Source organism: Parambassis ranga, chromosome 10, assembly GCF_900634625.1.
Source record: "Parambassis ranga chromosome 10, fParRan2.1, whole genome shotgun sequence".
NCBI classification, from domain to species: domain Eukaryota; kingdom Metazoa; phylum Chordata; class Actinopteri; family Ambassidae; genus Parambassis; species Parambassis ranga.
In genome coordinates, this window is record NC_041031.1 from 8,244,711 (window position 1) to 8,266,640 (window position 21,930).

Consider the following 21,930-nt stretch of genomic DNA (forward strand, 5'->3'; position numbering starts at 1 on the left):
CTACTCACTTTACCCTAAATCTCCCCTGGTACCACAAAGGGACTGGGTATCTCCCCTGCCCGAGCCTCAACACACACATAGTAAAGGGATTGTGGAGCCTCCCTCTCCTAAATGCATTAGCTCTTTAATCCACTGGACCATTTGCACATCCAATCCTCTGCTCCTCTGCTAATGGGGATCTGGCTGTGAGGGAGGAATGATGCTTACACCAAAAAACAGAGCCTTCCTACACATGCAATTTTATACCCCATCACCCTCCAACCTCCATCTGAATCAGAATACATTATGGGGCATTATCCATGCAGGTGGATAATGAAGGCTGCCGGAGCCTGAGTGGAAGCTTGCAATTCACGTGTTTCCATATTTACAGTCCTTTGCTTCTCTAATGAAATCTGCAGAGAAATGCTGCCATCCTTGACCCTCTTAGATATAACTGAGTGGTCAACTGTGCTCCCCATCTCTATCAATATTTAAACAGGATCCATGAGGACAAAAGAAGCACACTGCTTCCACAAAGACTCTGCTAAGTTACAGCTGAGCAGGCCGAAACGAAATTGAGATGGAAGCAGTGAAACAATGGGCTTAGTAGAATGAAGCTGCATGGATGAGAGGCTGGGTTTTGTTAGATATTGTTAGGGGTGATGGGGAAATTATGAGGCACACAGTCAAAGAGCAGTAATGGTAAAAGCACAGAGATATTTGACTGTATAATGAAGGAATAAGTGGAGAAGGCAGCTTGGCGCCTGAGCCTGGGATCAATGCTGCTTCTCTAATATCATCCTACCTTTGCTTCATTCCCTGTGCATATATGCCCTAACCCCAATTTCATTTTCATACCCCATCCCCCTCCACTCTCTCCACTCTTCAAAATGTGACCTCACATGATGCAACCACAGGTCGATGCAGACACATTTTCTAAGAATTTACTCACAAGGCCTCAACTTTCTGCACCCCATGGCTCATTTAATGTCGACCATTCTCCTCCAAACCTCCAGCTACTTGTTCTCCTCTGCTACCTCTCTTCTCTCCCTCATTACCCCCATTCTGCTGGGTAAGAGACCAGTGACAGCGCAGCCACAGCCCAGCTGCTGTGTGTCAGACTTGTAGGAAATGCTCGGGGGGCCACCGGAATTGGAGAGCGTGTCCTCAATTCTCCTCGATCGTATGGACAAAGTGGGTTAAATTAGGTTCTAGCAGCACCAAACATAGGGACACAATCACATGGCAATGATATTTTAGTCATGGCCAATTGCTCTCCTTGATGTGTGGTAATTGCTTGACCTGGGGAAGCCCATGTAGGTCTAAGATGTGGTCTGCATACCAAGCAACACATACATGCACACACACGTACACACGCTCTGTAGATATTTGACCACAAAGCAGGGGTGCAGCACAGTTATACATCTATACCTTCACTGAAATTACCTCAATATCTCAAGACTACAGGAAGATATTGATCACTGGATAATTTCAGATTTAAACAGGCCGAGGTATTGATTATTTTAATCCAGTTAACCCAACAAATATGAGATTATTATTATTATCAGAATAAATAATGGATCAATTATGGATGAAATACTACAGTTATTTATATTAGATATAGTCAACATACAGTGGGCATGGGGATCAAAACAGGATCCAGTGCTGTAGTCAATGCAACTTAAACAATGAATGTCAGAATATTTTTATGTTCTGTATGTACACAATTAACTCTAAGGATATAAACATGCACCAGATTAATCAATGTATAGGCATAGTTTTAGATTACATGTTTTATGTAAAAAGAGAAGCTTCTGCTAAAATATATACAGTAAATCTAATCTGGGTATATATGACATCCCTCAGCAAGCCAAGCTTTATCAGAGTGAGCCAGTCGGGCTACAGAGTCGTCATGGTCATAATTTCCACTGCCTGTTGACTGGTATTAGATCCTCTCCATGTTATCAAACAAATCAGGATGATAATAATCATTCTGTAGCATGAGATTCTCTCTCCAAACAACCATTGCCTCACATTAGCCATGCAACCCACCCTGGCATTAAGAGCAGCTAAACACATGGGGGTAATAGGATTGGCCTGGCAGTCCATCTGTCAGGGGGCTGAGCAGCATCAAACCCCGGGGAGGATGCTCCCTGGCCTGGATACACCTTCTTTTGCCTGCCCTTTCTTTACTCTCTTCTCTGGAGACATTTATTCAGTGTTAACACATAACCCCTGTAAAAAGTAAAACACAGCCATTCAAGTGTGTAAATTCCATAAGGAGCAAGTAAAAAGCTGGAAAATGCACTCACTGAAGAGAGAGCATATAACCTTCTGGCTTTAAATATTATAGAATGCTGCTAGTGTTCTGTTAATAGAGTACAGATGGAGATGCATGGCAGTAGCTGGTGAATAAGTGGAGAGCGAGACAGGGTGGGGGAGGGATAGGGAGAATGCAGGGCCTAGGAGAGGGAAGCAGAGAAAGATAAAAAGATGGATGTTTAGTTTTGGTAGAGGGCATTAAATCAAGCCTAGAGGCTGTCCCTAAATCAGCAGGCTTTACTCTTGGTGTCATTCCAATTACATCAGGATGAGACTAATGCTCCATTGCTCCAAGACTTCGGACCAGCAGGATTGGATTTTCTGTTTCCCCCCTGACTCTCCATTCCCCTCCCCCAACCCCCCCTCTCATCTCTCTCTCTCTCTCTCTTTCTCTCTGTGCCTCCCTTGATAATAAATTAATTGAAAAGAATGCATGTACAATGATTAGCTCAGGACGGAGCATTTTGGATGAAAATTAATCAACTGAAACAATTCTGTTACCAGCAGCAAAGCAATGCCATGTACACACCTTGAGGACATACACATTTGACCCATTTGGATGTCTACATCAGCAGGTTTACCTTATCACAAAACACACTTGCATTGTACATGTTGCTTTACAATGTACAATGCGCAATAAAGCAGCATACTGCCTAAAGGTGAAGACACATGTGCACAGTGAGGATTTGTTTTGGGAACATATATGTGCAGTCTAGCTGTGAGGAAATTATACCACTTAACAGAAAATCATTGTATTGTACCTCTCTGGTTGCTAGGAAACTGCAATTGAACTGGCATTGCAATGCAGCACAACAGCTGTCCACATAATTGGACAATTAAGATCTTTAAATGTCATTATTTTGGTCATATTCATCTCAATAAAGGTTCAAGCACGTCCCAGCACATTTTCTACCAGTTGGGTTAATGGGACGAACATGGGGAGTTCATGTTCAGAGGAAAGCTGGGATTCATTAGTGGAATGATCAGCGGCGCACTAAGGGAAAGAATACAGAAGCAGCATTTGTGTTGCACGGAAAGCTTGGATGGACACTGTGTGTGTGTGAGTTGTTAAGTATGCTATATTTATCCTACAGCACAGCACTTTCCTCTGTGTGGACAGATGAAAGACCCGGCCATGCAGTAGAAAGTAGGTTAAGCAGGTTAGTGAGTGACTACAAAGCCACCTCCTCCTGTACACGACCAGGGAGCTGGTACAGCTTATGTTCAGGACCGCGGACAGCTCTTCACAGACGCTGAAGCAAATAGAAAATGCTTCTGACAAAGGCCGGGGAGAAAATGAAATATATAAGATTGTATGGCTCAAATTTTATATCAACAAAATCTTTATTTAATTGTCATTTAATACAATGTCTATTTTACTTTTTAGCCAATTAGTTCTTTGATTACTAACATGGTAAAATGCCCTTTTTAGGGCTTAGGTGATTTTCTTAGATTAATTTGTCTATACTGCAGCTTAAAACTCTAGATATTTAGTTTTAGTTACAAATAGGCTATATAAAACAAAGAAAAGCGGCCATTTGAGAAGCTGAAAGCACAACATGATGTTTTTGCTTTATGATATAACAAATGAATCCTCTGCTGACAGATCAACTGCATCTTTTGCAGAGACACAAGCATCATTAAGAGCTAACACACAGATCACCCTGTATTGTATCAGCATAACCATTAGATTAGACAGCAAATGTCCCTTCAGTAAGAGTTAATGTTGCTAATAAGAACTGCAACAGAGTGGAAAAAGCCTGACCCCACATCTAACCCCTGTTGCCTCCCTTTTCCTCGGTGCAGCTTGCCAGAGAGGGTTCCCTGCAGCCATTCAGTCATGTTTCCACCAGCCCCATGTGACTGCAGAACATGTTCTCTGTGCACCTCAGCTCAAGAGCCCCCACAAAGCCACTTCAGCACACACACAAAAACACAAAAACACTTATTGCTTTATTACAACCGTCCACACACACAGGCCGTCAACAACAAAGACAAACACATGCAAGCGTGTCACACTTAGAGGCTGTAATCTCCAGGAAAATCCCATTTGGCAGAGCAGCTGCCAGCGTGTATCACAGATAGACTGTAGTCGTGGTGCCCACAGGGTGGCAAGCTGTCCATCCACACTTCAACTATAGACATACCCCCCAAACACACACACACACACACTGGTGTACACACACAGAGCTTAAGGTGGGATCAGCTCCTACCACTGCAGTGATAAATTCTTGCCACTTTAATTGAAACATGTCAATAAGCTCAACTGGCCAGTTTCTCATTTGGACAGGGCTTAATTTTTATTGCTCAATTTATTGATTTGGTATGAGGCAGATCCCTCTGTTGCAAAGTAGCCTTGGGGATTTGCCATTCCTGATGTAGCAGGGTGCAATGAGACCTGCTAGCAAAAGTGTTCTGTCCATCTGTCTGTTTATCCTCCTGGCCGTCTGTCAAAAACACTTTCCTTTGCTGAGATGAGACTTATGTGTATTAAAATCAAACTTTGTGGAATATTTAATATACAATTTATACAGTGTAAATCTGTCTGTCTGCTTTATTTATATGAAATAAAACAGGCATCATAGCACACAAGGAGCAAAAAGCGCCAGCATTAACTGAGGTAATCTTAGAGCACCATCAGGTGGCAAAAAGATGTATTACATGGATAAACTAAGGCAGGATCATCTGTGTGTCACCACACCTTTTTTTCCAAATAACACGTGGCACAGCTCTTTTATTATATAAAGCTTAACATTTTTATATTTTATTATTATTTCATATTTTTATATATTGTTTGCAAATACTACTCCATTTAATATTCATATTTAATTGCAGTATTTGCTTAAGTTTCTTTACTCTCACTAAAACAATAATTTCTGCACCCACAATATGATAGATAGCAAACAACTGCTGCCAACATTTTTATATCTGTTAATTAAACACAGATGTCAGAATCTGGTGCCTAGTTTAGGGATTTAAAGGAGCAGTTTTTGTACCAAAACAGTTTTTGTTTACTGTTATTTATCCATCTGTCTATTTTGTTCATCAACCTTATAAAGTAAGTGATCTCAGGGATCATTTCCTGTCAGCTCATCCTTTTCCACACACATAAAAAATTGTAAACAAATATCAGCTAACAGTGTGTTCCCTGGAGTATTGGGTGGACTTTAATGGAATGCCCCCAAAATAAACTATGCTAATGTGAGTGCATTTGTGTGAGGTCCAGCTCCCATTTCAATCAATGAAGGAAATGGGTGTTTTTCTGCATTCCCAGACAGTCACTTACCAATACATGAGCAACATGCAAACAGGATCTTTATGTGGATACATCAGGTCTGTGTCTGTGACTGGGTGAACATAGATGTGCTCTTTCTGCATGTCGTGACACCATCAATATGGGATCCATATTTTGTCCACCCCTGGCCTCAGAAACCAAGCAGAACTAATTACTCTGGCAACACAGAGGATTCAGCCTGCCAGCTGAGGGCCTGCAAGAGACCTCTGAGCTGAACAAGCTGTGAGAGGTGAATACAATTTGAGCATAAACCACAGATGTGTGGTGTCATACATGCAGATAAACACACTCACGTGTATTTCTGAGTGAAGTGGCGCTAAGAGGACGTCCATCTCCTCAGACAGATGAGCCAGTGAAGCAACCAGAGGAAAGCAAGAGTGAGACAGAGACAGAGTCAGGCTGGGAGTTGTGCTCTACAGACACGCTTCAGTAATCATACAGCGTCAGAGACTGGGAGGATGCTTCGTCTTGAAACTGGCATTTTATCCATGCCAAGCCTCTCCAGCTCAGAAGAGAACCTAACCACTGCTTTACATTATCTTTCATCACAAATGGTCTATTAGTTGCTTTTCATTCAGTGTATCTAAATGTAAAATTACAACAATGAAACAGACTGAGTTGTATCTCACACACCAACACAGACTAATCTCTCACTGAAAGTCTTAAGTTTGGGATAAACAGTAAACAGCCCTTGTGCCAGGATGGCCAGGCCTAGCTGCACACCATCAATACTAATGACATCAGGACACAAAGTATCACTATGGAAACCCGGAGGCCCTGGTCCTATCCCACACCCCTCTGTACAACCGGAAAAGCTGGAGGAAAAAAAAAACAGGGGGTGGAGGGAGACAGAGAGTGTGTGTAGGTAACAAAAATCCAAAAACAGAGAGCCAAAGGAAGGAGGTGGTGAATGAGAGTCAGAGAGATGAGGATGGGGAAGAGAGGGGTGAGCCAACATGTCAGAGAGAAGGAAAGAGGCTGAGCGGCACCGCGGCATTGGTTGTTTGAAGTTGGTATGAAGCCAGAGCTGAGTGCTTGGTATGAAAACAGGCAGAGCAGTGTGTCACAGCCAAGCCACAGATTCAACTCTACCGGAAAAGAACTCCTTTTACCCCCCCCAAAATCTGCACTCTCATCATCTCCCCTCCCCCTGCATCCATCAGCCCATCTATCACCAGCTCTATTCTACCGCCTGACCGCCTCTCTTATACTCAGCAACACTTTCAAACAGAGCAGATGGCCTCAGTGAAAAACAGCTCCTCTATCTACATCACTTTAATACCACTTTTCAGTGAGACACTTTATTTTAAGTTCAGTTTTTCCAAAGTGGCTACAACACAACAAGCTTAGTACAGTGTCATTGTAAGCAGGTGTGAGGAAATGTGTTGGTCTCTGCAGACCAATGAAATTACAAAATACCCTGCAGGGCATGTTGGGTCTTGGCCTTCAAAAATATTTACTGTAGGTCATTTTCAAGCGTAAAATTGTCTGCTGGTGGGAAACCTAATTTAGCCTCAGTGTTGTTACACAAAAGGCCTCCAAACACATTATATGCTAGATGGGTCACAGAGCTATTTGGTCAGATCAATGTGAACGAATGACTGGGAGCCAAGGGTAAGACCAAAGTGAATGTAGCTCATTTTAACTGAATAGGTACGGACAGTGCAGGCCGCTTTAAATTTATGTTCCACTTTTTAAAAATCAGACCACAACATTAAAAACTGACTCCACTTAAGACATCTTGATACATATTTACATTAATTAATGAAATGAAATATAACGTGCAATAGATATTCAAAATCCGAATTGATTGCACTGTGTGTTGTTTCGGTTTGACTTATTTTTCTTTTGACATCTGAATGAAATCAGTTCGGGTGTCTCTGTTTCTTGAGCCTGCTGTTGAATATGTTGAGCAAATGAGATAACAAGCGCTGATCCCACAGACTGTCACTCAGTCACGTCTGTATAATCCCAGAGTATGGTAATCGTGTCATGGCTGGATTTAAAATCTGGTTAAGTTCCTGTGGAAAATAAAGCTGGTCAACAGGGCACAGGGCCAAATGAGTTTATTGACAAACAGCAGATGTTCTTGTTGAAGTTAAGTACAATATTTACAGACTTACTTTATGCCCTGTGCAGTAATCAGCTTCAGTATCCTAAAAGTTCTTTATTTACACTATTATTGGCCCTCTCAGTTCTATATTTGTGAGGATATCGCACAACCCTCACTGCACAGCATTTGCTGAATTACACTTGAAGCTAGATTCAAAATGTTAAATAACGTCCTGACATTTCCACCATTTAGTTCTAGTTCTGTTCCAATAAAACAAAACTAAAATTATAGTATAAGTATGTATCATGTACAGTGTTGCATTTGGTGGTATTAGAAAAAGGTGTAATAATAAGCACTTATTTTCATCTCACATACTTAAATGGGCTGATGACTAATAAGGTTCACACAGGGAGCTCAACCTTTACTTCTGCATGACAGCAGCAGCTATAAATAAGGTGACTATCAGAAGTGAACTAAAAGACTGAGGCAGACAGCGCAAGACTAGAAAACTAGTAATTTATGACTCATCAGGTGACATCATGTACCATCCATCCATTCAGAGTTGGATGTTCTGTACTGTGTGTGTGTGTGTGTGTGTGTGTGTGTGTGTGTGTGTGTGTGTGTGTGTGTGTGTGTAGAGAGAGAGAGAGATAGAGGCAGTAGGGCAAGACAGACTGGTACTTCATGTACTGCTGCTGCTGCCTGATGCCTCATACAGTGGCATTAGGCTACATTATTTATCCAGTTTCATGTAGAACACCATTCAGACAGAACAGTAAGAGCCTTCACTACAGTATGGCAGGAGCAGCAACGTATCTCTCTCTCTCTCTCTCGCACACACACAAACACAACACACTGTCCATGGTTCTGATCCATAGGAAACACAACAAATGCCTGATGAACAGCATTCTTTCTATAACCGCCTCTGCTCCAGGCATGTTTTGGTTTCACTCCCTGTTATTGCATCGACCGCATCACTCAGGTTATTATGTACAAGCAGCACTGTGATGACTTTGCAACAATACAGGGCTATTTTCAGAGGGATATTGAAAAACTCTGCTGGGAAACTATAAAAAGGCACCTACACTGAGATCTAACTGAATCACAGCCACAGCTGCTGAGTGGGTATGATCAGGTTACAGTCTCAACAGTGAGAAATGCCAAGCTGTGGATCGGATGCTATACTGTTTGTCCACAGTCCTGGAACATTTTGGAAGTGTAAATACTAGATGTATGTGATAGGAGAAAACCCTTTTATGGGCTGAAAACTCCAGATGTGTACAATTATAGTTATACACATTAATGGAAGTGTTACTCCTTCATTTTCACACCCAAAAAGTGCTGAGGGGGCACTCACTTCTCTCTGTGGAATTTAGACATATGCTCTACAGCAGTGATTCTCAACCTTTATTGTTTACTCTAATGTATCCCCACAGATCCACAAATATGGCCTAATACCAGTTAAAAGACACCACCTGCTGTACCAGATGTTTTTACTTCATATGATTTCAAACTGCCTGGGACCGCTGGGAAGTGTCAGAGGACTCTATTAGCAGAAATTAAATAATATTTATGTTTTTAATACCCTGTAACTATCAAACCTTATGCCTTCATTAGGTTAAACCCAGCTCTTCATTTCTACACAGGGAATAGGTCCCAGGTGGTTTTTACAGTATCACAGAGCAGCCAAACTAATGTAGAACCTTTACCACAAGGGTTTGGAAATGGTATTAGTTGCAATCTACAACCTCACCACAAGGTGCCACTAATACCTACACACTTGTCCTTTAAACCTCCATTCAGGTCGCTTGAATTGGCTAAATGCAAACATCAGAGGTCACAAATTACTCAGTAATATGCATTGGTCCTTTGCACTGCTTACAGCTTGTCTTGTATTGACCCTGAGTTTTCTTCTTCATTTGCTGGTGTATTGTTTTACAGTGCAGTGTACTGAGCTCTATCAGCTCTCTTAGTGTGTGGTTGGTTTTCTCTTATTTTCTCCAGTTTGCACTTATACTGCCACTTTATGTTTCACTTTTATGAACTCTTATCAGCAGTATGTTGTATTAAAACCTCCCTTATGTTGCTGGATAGAGTGTGTAGCTGGTCTATCAGTGAAAGGTCAGTGAAAGAATGGTAACCTTACAACTCATGCATATATTTTCTTATAAACACATGGGGGGTTCCTGAATATAATCTTTATTTTTAATAACTACAAATGAGCTAACTCACAATCTTCCCATGTACTTCATAGCTGCATACAAATCTCTGTGTAATGCTGTGTATAAAACACCTCTCCCTCCCGACCTTCAGTGCATCTAAGCAAGAAAAAAATCTGTTTTTCCCATCCATTGCATTGCTTTAAACGTGTGTAGCTGCTTTGTTTTATTATCTCCTGTGCCATTTGTTCTTCTAATCAGTCGTATATCCTCTCCCCTGCTGCTGCACGGTCTCATTAAAGTTTCATCCAAGCTATTCTTCTTGTTTAGCTTCTTCTTGTTTAGCTTCAAACTTTAAAAGGCTGCAACACAAACAAGAAAAGCCTGTCATCTATGTGTGTCACTAGAGTATGCCAAGCACTTGTTATACCTAAACCTGGGGAAATCTAATTTTGTCCCAATATTTGTCTTTCAAAATTAAACAGAGATTGATATTGTAACCATTTTTAATTACACTACAGTAGAATTTGAGCCATGTTGCTTCTTCACTCACTGCGTCCATATAAATCCTTCACATTAGCATAATATTATGTTGTTTACTGCATAGATCAGTCAGTGACATACTGGCATAGCATGATTATTATTTTAAGATCAGAAAGATGCAGGAACGTATATTTCATGATTTAATGAATGGCTTTTATTGCAGCCATGTAGTAACCTGTCTCACTCAACCCATCAGGATCTTTTAAAAACCACAGAGACAGATGGGCTGAGAGGGCTGTGAGAAAGAGGAAGCCCATCCTGATGTTCTATATTTACCCCAATCCCAATAGTAGCTGTGTCTCTGCTGCAGCCTGTCAGCTGGAGCAAAGGCCCAGCAGTCCGGCTTGATAAGGAGCCTCTTTGTCTGGTTCCACAGCTCCCAACAGAGGCATGGTCGATGCTGAGTAACAGATGGTCTTCAAAACACTGAAGCTCACCATGAAGTTATAGGCCAGAGGTGAAACATTTATTCTACATATTTTGAAACGGAGATAAAGAAAGCAGTAATAATACACGGCCTCCTGTGAGGCTGTGAGAGTGAGGGGAGTCTTGGTGATGCTGTAATTGTTCACTTCTTTCTGTGTTTTCATTTCCGCTTATTGTGGAAACCTAGCAGGAAGTGTTTGTTGTAAAATGAAACTGTGGGTGAGTGCTGCGTGAGAAAGACAGTGATATGTTATGGTGTTTTCATCCCACTGAGCAAGAGAATGTCATGTTCCCACTGGCTACTGATATCCACCCCATAAGAATCAAAGGAAATATTTTTGTCCATGTGACTAATGTTGTTGCTCAACTTTTTCCAAAGCACAGACCCGTTTTTATGCTGACTTACATCTTTCCACCTTTTTGTTTCCAGTACGAACATTCCTTGCTCTTCAGTCACATTTTCTCATTTAGCAAAAAGTGGATGATTCCTGATTGAAAATGCTAAACATGCTAAACATAACTTTTTGTTACAATTTAGAATGGGCTGTTTTAAATGCTTTGCTAATGCTGATCTGATGAAGACCATAGCAAGGATCAAGGTAAAAAAACATGATGATTTAATGCAGAGTTTAGCACTCATGTACACCTCACACCTCATTACATGAAAAACTATAATATCCATGCATTACTTCCTGTTTTAACTTCTTGAGTGCATCACAACAAGCTGTGATACCAAAATTGTTAGAATGTGGCTACAGCATCATGAGAGAGAGAGAGAACATATCCAGCTGTCACTGTCACTGTGTAATTTTCAGAGAGGTCTGTCTGAGCTTTGGCAATAAAAACAGCTGCTACAAAAGACTAGAGGTAACTGCAGGGGTTGTCACTACAAGCAACAGTCTGTCCCTTGGTAAAATAAATTTTGATTAGAGCAGTTTAAGCCTTCACTACAGTACAAGGACAAGGCAGTTTACTTCTAATAAAAGCCACAAAAGACTGTTTAATAGTGACCGTGCAGCAAAAAGAACCAGATTTCAGACTATTATGTTACATGTAAGGGTTGGACGAGGGGAAAATGTGTGTGTTTGGTACAACTCTCTGGCCAGGCACGACCTTTTCTCAGGCACCATATAGAATAAGGATGTTGATGAAAATTATAATAGGCAACTGCACTATTCCTAATTAAAGACGGTTGCCACATCTTTAACCAGTCTATTGAAGAAGATGGAGGTGAGGTGATAAGGGCAGTGTCATGGAGAGTGTGGAGAGAGATGTTGTGGGCTTATTAAAGAAGCGTTAAACGAAGAGGAGGCCCACCTGATGACCCCAATGCTCCTCCAATCCTTTATCCACTCCAACCCATACTGCCAACATCCTGACTTATCACAGAAATGAAACATCAAGTCCTATTTGTGCTGCTTTTTATTTTGTAATTTAACAGAGAAATTATTTCTTCTGACGCTACAAGGTCTTCTGAAAGTGATTTGCTTTAGAAGCAGTATTTTTTATCAGGAGAGTTTGAATAGTAAGCACTTTTCAGCTAGGAAAAACTGTTACACTGTAGATGTAGACCTTCACCATATACAATTAGTTTTTAGTACACTTTAAGCCTCTATGCCTTGAAGGCCATTCTCTATGTTGAAAAGCTGACCGAACTGAAACAGTCACATGTACCAGTGTGTGAACGCTGCAGCACGCAGGGACAGAAACATAAGAGGAAGATGTTCTGAGCTGTGAACTGGGTGTCTGTCAAGATACCAACAGCACAGCAGGATGTAGGAGAAGCGACGCACACACGCACATACACTATGACTCCAAGTTTGGCACGTTTTGTCAAAGCTCAAACAGAAGTCCCCTTCAGGCACAGCCATGAGAGGCTCACTGCTCTTTGTATAAATAAAACACCAGATGCAAAAAACACAAAGCATAGAAAAACACATAACACATTGCGAGTGTCAACTAGAGTCATTAATCACAAAGACAAAGAATCTGAAGAATATGTTACAGATTTAATCTGAAAAAAAATCACTACTCTATTCTGCTTTTTTCTGTCAGTGTTACAAATAATGTATCACTGAGTTTCCCTCTGACGCCACAGCAACCAGGAGGAGGAAGCTGATGCAGGACTGGCTCTGCCTGATTGATGGCAGCATGATATTGTAGAGAGGTGTCAGTTGGGGACGCACATTTTTTTTTCCCTGACTCAAACACAAGACAGCAGTGGGGGAGACACACACACACACCCATCAGAAAACTTTAAGACTTAATCCATCACACCAGAACTGACAGACTGATGTACAATGGAAGAAAAGAGAACATCAGGGGGCAAACAAACAGATATAAGCCAAAGTTATACAAGGAGCCACAACAGAGGCAACCAAATACTGGCTAAGCATCCTTCTGAGACTGGACCCAGGTGAATCCGAGTGATGCTGGCACTCTGCTCCCCACAATGGCCCAGATAAACATACACACACACACACTGGTCCAGTAGAGGGCTTATATAATATATTTTCCACTGACATGGTAACTGCACACTCATCTTCCCTGGGGTGAACTCAGCTCAGCTGGAGCAGACATGAAGGAGGACTACAGTGATGCAACGACCAGCATCCTGGAGACCAGCAGGTTGAGTGGAAGGGCAAAGCACGGTAACAAGGTCACGACAAGAGAGGATGCAACGCAACACACGTGTTCACATTGATTAGTGCACACGAGCGCACACTTTTTAAACATGCTGCAGATAGGAGATGACCCATCCCTGTGTTTTTTTTAACACCATAAATCCAGTGTCAGCTGCTGTGACCTTTCAAACATGCAACATTCAACGTTTTCTGCATGCACAACTGTTTGATATTTGTCCATATAGAGAGCAGCACAGAGTCGTGTATCACATTACTGTGGGTGAGCACTGCAACTCCGATGTTTAGTGATCTATCACTTCCTCTATTAAAACCCCTCCCTTCTATCAGGGATTCAAGAGTCAGAAAGCGAGTTGGAAGAGAGTGGGCGTGAAGACAGAAGAGGAGATAGTGTTTGTTTAGTCGGCCTCACCTTTTAACATGTAAAGGTTCAAGGTGGGTGGTTACGTGTGAGCTGTGATGTGATAATTACACAACAATTAATAACATGTTTTCATATATATTGTGTTAAATGTGTCAAATTCAGTTTACCCTCTCTTGTATAAATGTGCACCTCCTCCACGCTTCATGCCTTTTCAGCAAAAAAAGGTTCTATTCACCCATTTACTCATGTTTTTACCACTATAGTTTTTTTTATATTTACATTACAACTCAATTGAATCAACTTCTAAATGAATAATAAACTGAGGATAGTGGTGAAGGGGGGAGGGAAGAGCTGAGAGTTAATATGCAGCACAAATCACAAGGTAACACTGACTGACTGTCTTTCCTCTCCTTTATGAAAACTGTGTACAGTAATATAGGTCATCTCTATAAGATTTGAAAGGCCCAGGCTATGACCACCACATACTGTATAGAATACTGTACCACATATCTTCCTTCCTCTGCCAGAGGGCTGAGGGCAGAGCGTGCACACAGGAAGGAGGGCGACCATGCAAAGCTAAATAATGCAATGCCTCAGTCTCCATATTATGACCTAGTAAATGGCTGGTTATACAAACTCTCAGACCCTCTTGGGCTGTTTGTCTGACAGTACAATCGTCAGGATAAATTGACCAGCCAGCATATGAAAGTCATTTATTGCCATCACAGAAGGTCAATACAACATTTCAACTCTAGGGAAATAAAAAACGAGTGAACATGGGGGGAAAAGTTCCTGCCATTCTTAAGAGTACAATAAGCCAGATCTTGTCAAAGGAGCATCTCAGCACAGTGTGAATAGGTGAGATGAATGAGAGGACATACACGGTACTTATCATGCAACTCCACAAACTGACTTTCTCTCCTGGCATATTGTAGGCCTGTGTTGACAGCTTTAGAGGAAGCAAAATGAGTGGGACTAGGAGTGCCACTCTTTCAGCCAAACATCCACATACAAATATGCTTCCTGACATTTGCACCAGATTTTTTTTATTTTATTTTATTTTTTGCTGCCTCAAATCTCGATTTAAGAATGGCTTCAACAACTTCACGCGCTGTGACAAATCTGCAGTGGGCTATGCAGGTTAGCCCCGCTGTAACTTCTGCACATGTATGTGTCAGGCAGCCTCAACATTCATGTCACACGCACAAAGTAAAAGCAACTCACAGCCCCGTCACATTCGCCCTCGGCGTCCCACCCTACCTTCGGTGTGGCAAGTGGAGGACAGGATGGTGCTCGGAGGGCGGAAGAGGTACGGGAGATAACGGGAAAAACATTTCATCTTCTTCTCCGGTGCTTGCCGACGGGTGAAGATGGTTGCGTTGCTGGCTCCACATCCGCACTGCTGCCGCGACAGCCAGCCAGAAGAGGATCCAGCGAGGTGCGGGAGGGGAAAGAGGCTCGATGTCCGCGGCGCAGGGGGCTATGACAGCATCACTTTTAGGAAGCAGGCAGCAGGCTCCGGTACAACTGAGCGCCGCCCGGGGAGCAAACAGCGCACGGTGTCAGCGCGCCTCCGCTTCCCTGTCGGTAGTTCACTGCGTGTATGTAGGCGAGTAGAGCAGGACAGGGGGTCGCCTCTGTCCTCACGGATGGGAGGTCAATGTATGGGTGGTCTGTCGGCGTAAACAACCTTTGTTTGTTTGTCTGCTTATTTCAATAAAAAAAAGAGGCTGATTTATTAGGAGCTGATTGTAATGATGCAGCCCAGATGATGCTCCAAAACATGTGACAGGCTGCTAAATGTTTAATGTATAATAGTAAACAGCACATCGTTTAGGGAGGCCTTTATGAATAAAGGTTTTACTGTTATGTCTAGATTTGTTTTTGATCCTATTACTAATGATTGTTTTTATACTTTATTAGGTGCGTTATGAACAGAGGCCAGAACTTGATGAATCATAGACAAAAGTTGTTGGCTGAACAGGCTCTGTTAATTATGTTTGGCGCCATCTTGTGGCAGCATTTTATAGTATGGAGCCTAAGCTGCAAAAAGAAAGTAAAATACATTAAAGTGAATTAAAAAATCCTGAAGAATCTGTGAAATATCACACATTTTACAGTCTAATACATATGCTCGTGGGATTCTGCTTATTTTATACGATACACAAACAAATGAAACTGAATAAAAGTTGTCCAAACTGACAAAATCCCTTAAATCAACTACTTAAACCAAATGCAGCACTGATAAACATGCTAGCGTGTTAAACACTAAATGGTTCCATTGAATATTTGGGTCTTTATTTGTGTTTTTATCGTGTATACTTTGAAATCTCGCGAGGCTTGAGTGTGAACTAATGCCAGCGGAAGTAGATCGAGAGTCTCTTTTCCGCCGGCCATAGAGGAGCAAACGGCAGGGTAAGAATTGCTAGCAGATAATTTCACCAAAGTTATCCCCATCCATCCTCAATGTAGTGCTATTCTATTTCCCTGTACAAGTCCAAACACAGTGTAAACACCTTTACGATTTAAAGACGGCCAATATCGTCCCCGTGTTGGTGAAGGATTACTAAATAAATGCTGTCTTGTGTTTCGTCTCCCCGTTCATCCGGCTGTATCCGCATGTCTCCTTACGATAATGGAAGTCGTTTGTTCTTGGTGCTAGCTGTTAATATTTGGGTTTCTTTACACCTAATGTGATTTCTCTTGGTCTGCAGTTTATTAGACTGTTTAATTAACGTATTGTAGTAATACTGCCGCTCCTCTCCGTCTCCTGTATTATGCTAGCGCCTTAGCACATTTTGCTAGCCTACTTAGCATTCTGCTATTACCTTGAAACTACATGTATTAATGTTAGTTGAAGTTGTGACCGCACCGCGTTGCCACTCATATTTATGAGGAGTATATATACTGTGAGTGTGTACTGACGTTTTGTCAAGTATTTTGCTGAGTGTGTTTACGTTACTTTGTGGCGCTATGCTCGTTGCTCGCAGGATCCACAGTCTCAGCGGCTTTTTCAACTGCCTGAAACCTTTTGCAATGTGTTGTTTGACTGATTTATGCATGTGTTTACTTTCAGCATCATGAAGCTGAATCCATTTGTAACATCTTCTCGCCGCAAGAACCGCAAAAGGCACTTCAATGCCCCCTCACACATCAGGAGGAAGATCATGTCTTCCCCACTGTCTAAGGAGCTCCGCCAGAAGTACAACGTGAGGTCCATGCCCATCCGCAAAGATGACGAAGTCCAGGTGTTGTAATTTACATTGATTCAAATTTGTCAATTATATACCTGTGGTAAGTTGCATTTGCCTGACTTGTATGTGCTTTTATTTCAACAGGTTGTCCGTGGACACTACAAAGGCCAGCAGATCGGCAAAGTCGTGCAGGTCTACAGGAAAAAGTACGTCATCTACATCGAGCGTGTGCAGAGAGAGAAGGCCAACGGAACCACAGTCCATGTCGGCATCCACCCCAGCAAGGTGAGACACAATTGTGTAGACACACACTTTGTGAGGTCATCCCTGGTGCAATAGAAATAGGTTAGATGGTAGTGTTAAACAGACCTGTTTAAAAGTAACCCTACACACTGTTGTCAGTGGATGCCCACCTTTATTAACCTTAAGGTTCACACATGGAAACGTGAGCTTGTTTTTGGTCTGTCCTTGTCTTAGCTTTGTGAAGTAAGAGATTTTTCTCCTTTCCTGTTACCATACTCCTGAGGTGCAGAGTTTTTAGTTGTAAATCAGAAGTTGTTGTGATCAGTCATCAGTGTTATCTGATTTTCAGATAACCGTAAAGTCCATTTTTGAAAAGGGTTTTGTTAATGCAAGCAGCAAGATGTTAATTCAGTTGTGTAGAAAAATAGGTTTGTACTCACCTGCATTCCTGCTGTAGGTGTTTTGAGGTATGGCCCTCATGCCAGTTTAATTCATGTACAATAAGCCTATCGAGGCTGGAATCATCTTGTATCCTACCTTTCAAGTGTCTAAAGCAAAATAGAAAAGTAGCATTGGTCCTTCACCAGATGAAGCATAAGAGCAGTTGGTTTATTACAATGTTTTGTAGTGGCAATATGATGTCGATGCACTTTGTATGTATCCTCTATTTATTAATGTAAGGACTCATTTAGGTTAAAATATTTTAGGGGCCAGCAGAAAAACAGTACTTTAAACTGAGCAATGTTTTTCAACAAGATGTCAGATTTTTACTTGGGGCAGACCCATGTATTTGATGTAGTCCTCAAACATCTGAGCACAAATCCGGAATCAAATGAAATGGTCATGATTCCAGCAAGAATTCCACAATTCCAGCTAAGAGTAGAGCAGAACTCAGGTGGTATAATGGGGGCGTCTCTGTCCAGTCTTTGTTTGAGAGGAGAGGGAGCCCAGTACCTCTGAGGTTGATCCTCAGTGTTTTTGCAGCTTTGAAGATTTTCTGTCACTTTTGATTATTTTCAGGTTTGGCCACCAAACCATTTGTGAGGTCATGTTTCTTGTTTACAAGAACGCTTGAAAGTCTCACCATGATGGAACAGTGTTTAGCTGGCTGTAATACCTAATGAATGACTGTGGAGTCATGTTTGCAGATTTGTAACAACAAACACCAAAACTCCATTTCCTGCTATTTCCATGTGTACCACAAAAAAGTTGTTGCATGCATTCTTACACTTAACACAGACTGTGTTTATATGTCTTTGAATTAGTTCTAACAACTGTGCAGAATAATTTTGAGTTTGCTGCATGCAAGATAACATAATGCCTGCAAACCTGCCAGCCCAAGTTTTCAACCAAGCTGTTTTTAAAGCATCCAAATCCAAATAGGGTAGGATCTAGTCATTTTTATCATTGACTAATTTGTTAAAATTGTTGCAACCTAAACAATTAGTAGTTATTATTGTGTGTGTGTGTGTGTAGTGTATAGTTAAAATATTTCTAGTCTAGGCAGTGCTGGGCTGGCTGAAAAGCTTTGCACTCGGCTAGTAGGCGAGATTGATTCAGTGCTGCATCATTGCAGAAAAGGCACAGGTGCAAATAATGGTAGTGATCATTTCTGGCCCAGTTTAGTGTTCCAGTGTGACATACTGATGAACCAGCATGTACTACATATGGGGCCCAAGTGTTGGTGGGTTTTATAAATGGAATTTAGCTATGATTAATTATACTGCTGTGGCTGCAGGTCTGAGATTTTGATATGTTGACATGTTATTGTTTTCAATCTAAATGCATCTATTGTTTGATGCTCTGCCAAATGTATTGATTCATTTGTTTAGTGTTTGTGGTTGATGTAAAATATATTTCAAATACTGTGCTTTGGTTTGTGTTTTTAGGAACATTGCCCAAATGGACCTAACTTGTTTTTTTTTGTCTGCAGGTGGTCATCACCAGGCTAAAGCTGGACAAGGACCGCAAGAAGATCCTGGAGCGCAAGGCCAAGTCTCGCGCTGATGGAAAGGAGAAGGGCAAATACAAGGAAGAGACCATTGAGAAGATGCAGGAGTAAAAGTGATCTTTTGCTGTCAATAAACAGTGTAAATGGACCTCACTTTGTCTGGCATTGTTTTGTGATAAGTTTTTGTTTAATGGAAACTTCTAAACCCAAGTGTCTTATTCAACATCAAGAGTTATACTGTACATCACCATGAAATCTAAAACATGTGTAAAAGACCATATACATGCACAACAATGGAGCACTGGTGAATCCAATGAACTTAGCACAATGGCCTAGTGTATAATTTTAACTTGCCATGATGTGTTGGCAAGAAAATGCTCCATTAATGATGATACATTTCATGGGCAGAGCGTACAAGCTGCTGCATCATTGTATAAGTGAAAGTTTTCCAGATCAGCTTGGAAATGTACCTTCCATGAAAGGTTACAGAACTGCATAAACCTTACATTTAAGGAAAAGGTTTTGTATGGGCACTGAGTAAAATACAACACAGGTGAAACTGCAGAACTACAGAAGACCCTAAAAGTGTAGAATCTGATTTAATAAATAATTGGCTTTAATATGTAACATTTAGAGCCACAAAGGCTGCTGGTACCAGCATTATGTGTCAGAGGGTGGAAATACCTTCAGTATCCAGTAATGTGAACTGATGTGTCTCATGAGGTAAATATATTTGGCATATATGGGGAAAGGGGCGTAAATCTGGGCATCCAGTGCATTTTTAAGAGAAGAATTATGTTCAAATATATGTTTGAATCGAATACAAAATGTCCAGAAAAAGGCTGACAAATGATGCGTTTGTCAAATTTAGGAATATAAATTGTGGTGCAGTGGTTAGCACAGGAGCGCCCCCTGCCGGTCACAGGCGCTCTCTTTCACTTCCTGCCTCTGGTACAGAGTCATGTGACGCATGCTGACTTCTGTCGTCGGTGTGTGTATGTGTGGCAACTGGACTAAACTTATCTGAAGTTCACATTTTGTACCTCAGAGATATTTTTCGGTTTTAGTTGAACTCCCACTATGGCGGGCATGTCGTTTGTGATCGCCATGTCTGTGATGACCCTGTTTTGGGGAATAGTTGGAGGAGTTGTTCCTTGGTTTATCCCAAAGGGACCAAACAGAGGGTGAGTTCGTTAGCTTCACTTTAGCCTTCAGATGGCTAAAAGGCGAAATTTTTATTGTATTTTCTGCATTAATCTGGTTGTTATGAACACAGATTTACGGCATATCAGTTAAAAGGCGTCGTTCGGATCGTTTAAAGAAGTTTAAACTTTGCAAACTTACATTACAAAGTTAAACTTGTAGCTAGGTAAAAACCTCTATGCTAACTGAAGCTGATTTGACGTACTTTTAGCTACAGATTCATCATTTTCTTGTGGTGGACTTGTTTATTTCCATGTTTTAAATTTGTTTAAATACCAGAATCATGCATCAATAATCTACATCTGCGGAAAAATTGCCAAAGTTGGTGCAACTTCCTTTATTTGGTCGTTTGTCACTCGCATCACGAGATTAGGTGGCGCATATGAATGTGTTTTCAGACTGTGTTTACAGTCATGAGATTATAAATATAACATTTATAGATCTGTCCTCTCTTTCCCCACAGTGTCATAGTCACAATGCTGGTATTAACTGCAGTCTGCTGCTACCTTTTGTGAGTATGATCGTTCCAGATGTTTGCTTGTTGTGAGTTTATTCATTCAAGTATGTGTATGAGGATGAAACTTTATCACAAGTGGTCTTTATTTGTATTGTTGAGACAGAATATGTTGATATTCAAGTGTTTCTCCTTCACTTTGTGTTCATTTCCATACATTAGTGTCAAATTAAAACAGAGTGATAAAATATTTATATTCACAAACTGGTGAGCAGCTGGTGTTATGTTACATGTCAGTGACAAAAGAGGGCAGCAGAGACGAAGGAGTGTTGCAACCAAAGGAGGTTATTCCTCAAAGATACCCAGTTTGAGATGTGTTAAATAAACCTAACGTCATGCCAATAATCAGATTACACATTTATATTATTAAACAGACCATGATGCATTTTTTTGTGTTGTCATACATGATTTAATGTCTATTTTCCATTCCATCAGCTGGTTAATAGCCATTCTGGCCCAGCTGAATCCACTACTTGGTCCTGCACTCTCAAGTGACGTCATCTGGTACCTGTACTATCACTGGCCTTAATTTGCCTCTTCAAGAATCCTGACTATGCAGGTACTGTGCACTTCTTCCACTAATATAGTACAAAAATAAATTTGGACTAACGCTTACATAAGCGTGGAACCCGTAGCTGATTGATTTTGTTGTTTGGCTTGTTCTGTTTGTTTTACAGTAGTTTTTCACAGCAGCAGAAGACTTGACACACCGCTGCATGTGGCCTGTCGCAGAGATCATTCCTTCTGGATCACCTTAAAAAAACTCAGATCCCTGTGTGACTACTGAGTGATGCCACCCTCACACTGGTGCCTTGTACAATATAATTCCCAAAGGATAAAAAGAGCTCATTTGATGTGCTTTACTTCAGATTGTACCAACCTTCACCTGTTGTTTTGTTTATTTAATATGTGCGCAGTGTCTAATGTTATAATGATGTTGATTTCTTTTTGTGGTGTTGCTGATCTTGTGTTTGTCTGTTGATATTAATAATGGATGTTCTTCATTCCATACTATATAAATAAATACATCTACAACATCACT

General features: G+C 41.2%; 3 protein-coding genes across 4 annotated transcripts in view; 2 read left to right on the forward strand and 1 right to left on the reverse strand.

The window, feature by feature from the left end:
* The window catches only part of ppp2r2ba (protein phosphatase 2, regulatory subunit B, beta a), a 31,846-nt gene extending 16,483 nt beyond the window's left edge, over nucleotides 1–15,363 (reverse strand). The window contains exon 1 of the mRNA XM_028415714.1: nucleotides 15,044–15,363. Coding sequence (XP_028271515.1) covers nucleotides 15,044–15,122 — 79 coding nt within the window. The 5' untranslated portion in view covers nucleotides 15,123–15,363. The remainder of the gene's footprint in view (nucleotides 1–15,043) is intronic.
* A 774-nt stretch (nucleotides 15,364–16,137) lies between these two features.
* rpl26 (ribosomal protein L26) lies at nucleotides 16,138–19,320 on the forward strand. The gene is made up of 4 exons (XM_028415762.1): nucleotides 16,138–16,198; nucleotides 16,860–17,031; nucleotides 17,122–17,262; nucleotides 19,154–19,320. The coding sequence occupies exons 2-4, from the start codon at nucleotides 16,864–16,866 to the stop codon at nucleotides 19,280–19,282; spliced, it is 438 nt and encodes a 145-aa protein (XP_028271563.1). The 5' UTR covers nucleotides 16,138–16,198; nucleotides 16,860–16,863; the 3' UTR covers nucleotides 19,283–19,320.
* An 808-nt stretch (nucleotides 19,321–20,128) lies between these two features.
* Nucleotides 20,129–21,928, forward strand: atp6v0e1 (ATPase H+ transporting V0 subunit e1). 2 transcript variants are annotated; one of them, XM_028415767.1, is made up of 4 exons: nucleotides 20,129–20,355; nucleotides 20,838–20,885; nucleotides 21,324–21,447; nucleotides 21,566–21,928. In XM_028415767.1, the coding sequence occupies exons 1-3, from the start codon at nucleotides 20,252–20,254 to the stop codon at nucleotides 21,415–21,417; spliced, it is 246 nt and encodes an 81-aa protein (XP_028271568.1). In that variant the 5' UTR covers nucleotides 20,129–20,251; the 3' UTR covers nucleotides 21,418–21,447; nucleotides 21,566–21,928. The 2 variants fall into 2 exon arrangements, with proteins under 2 accessions (XP_028271568.1, XP_028271570.1); XM_028415769.1 differs by having other exon boundaries at nucleotides 21,569–21,928.
* The last annotated feature ends 2 nt before the right edge of the window (nucleotides 21,929–21,930 follow it).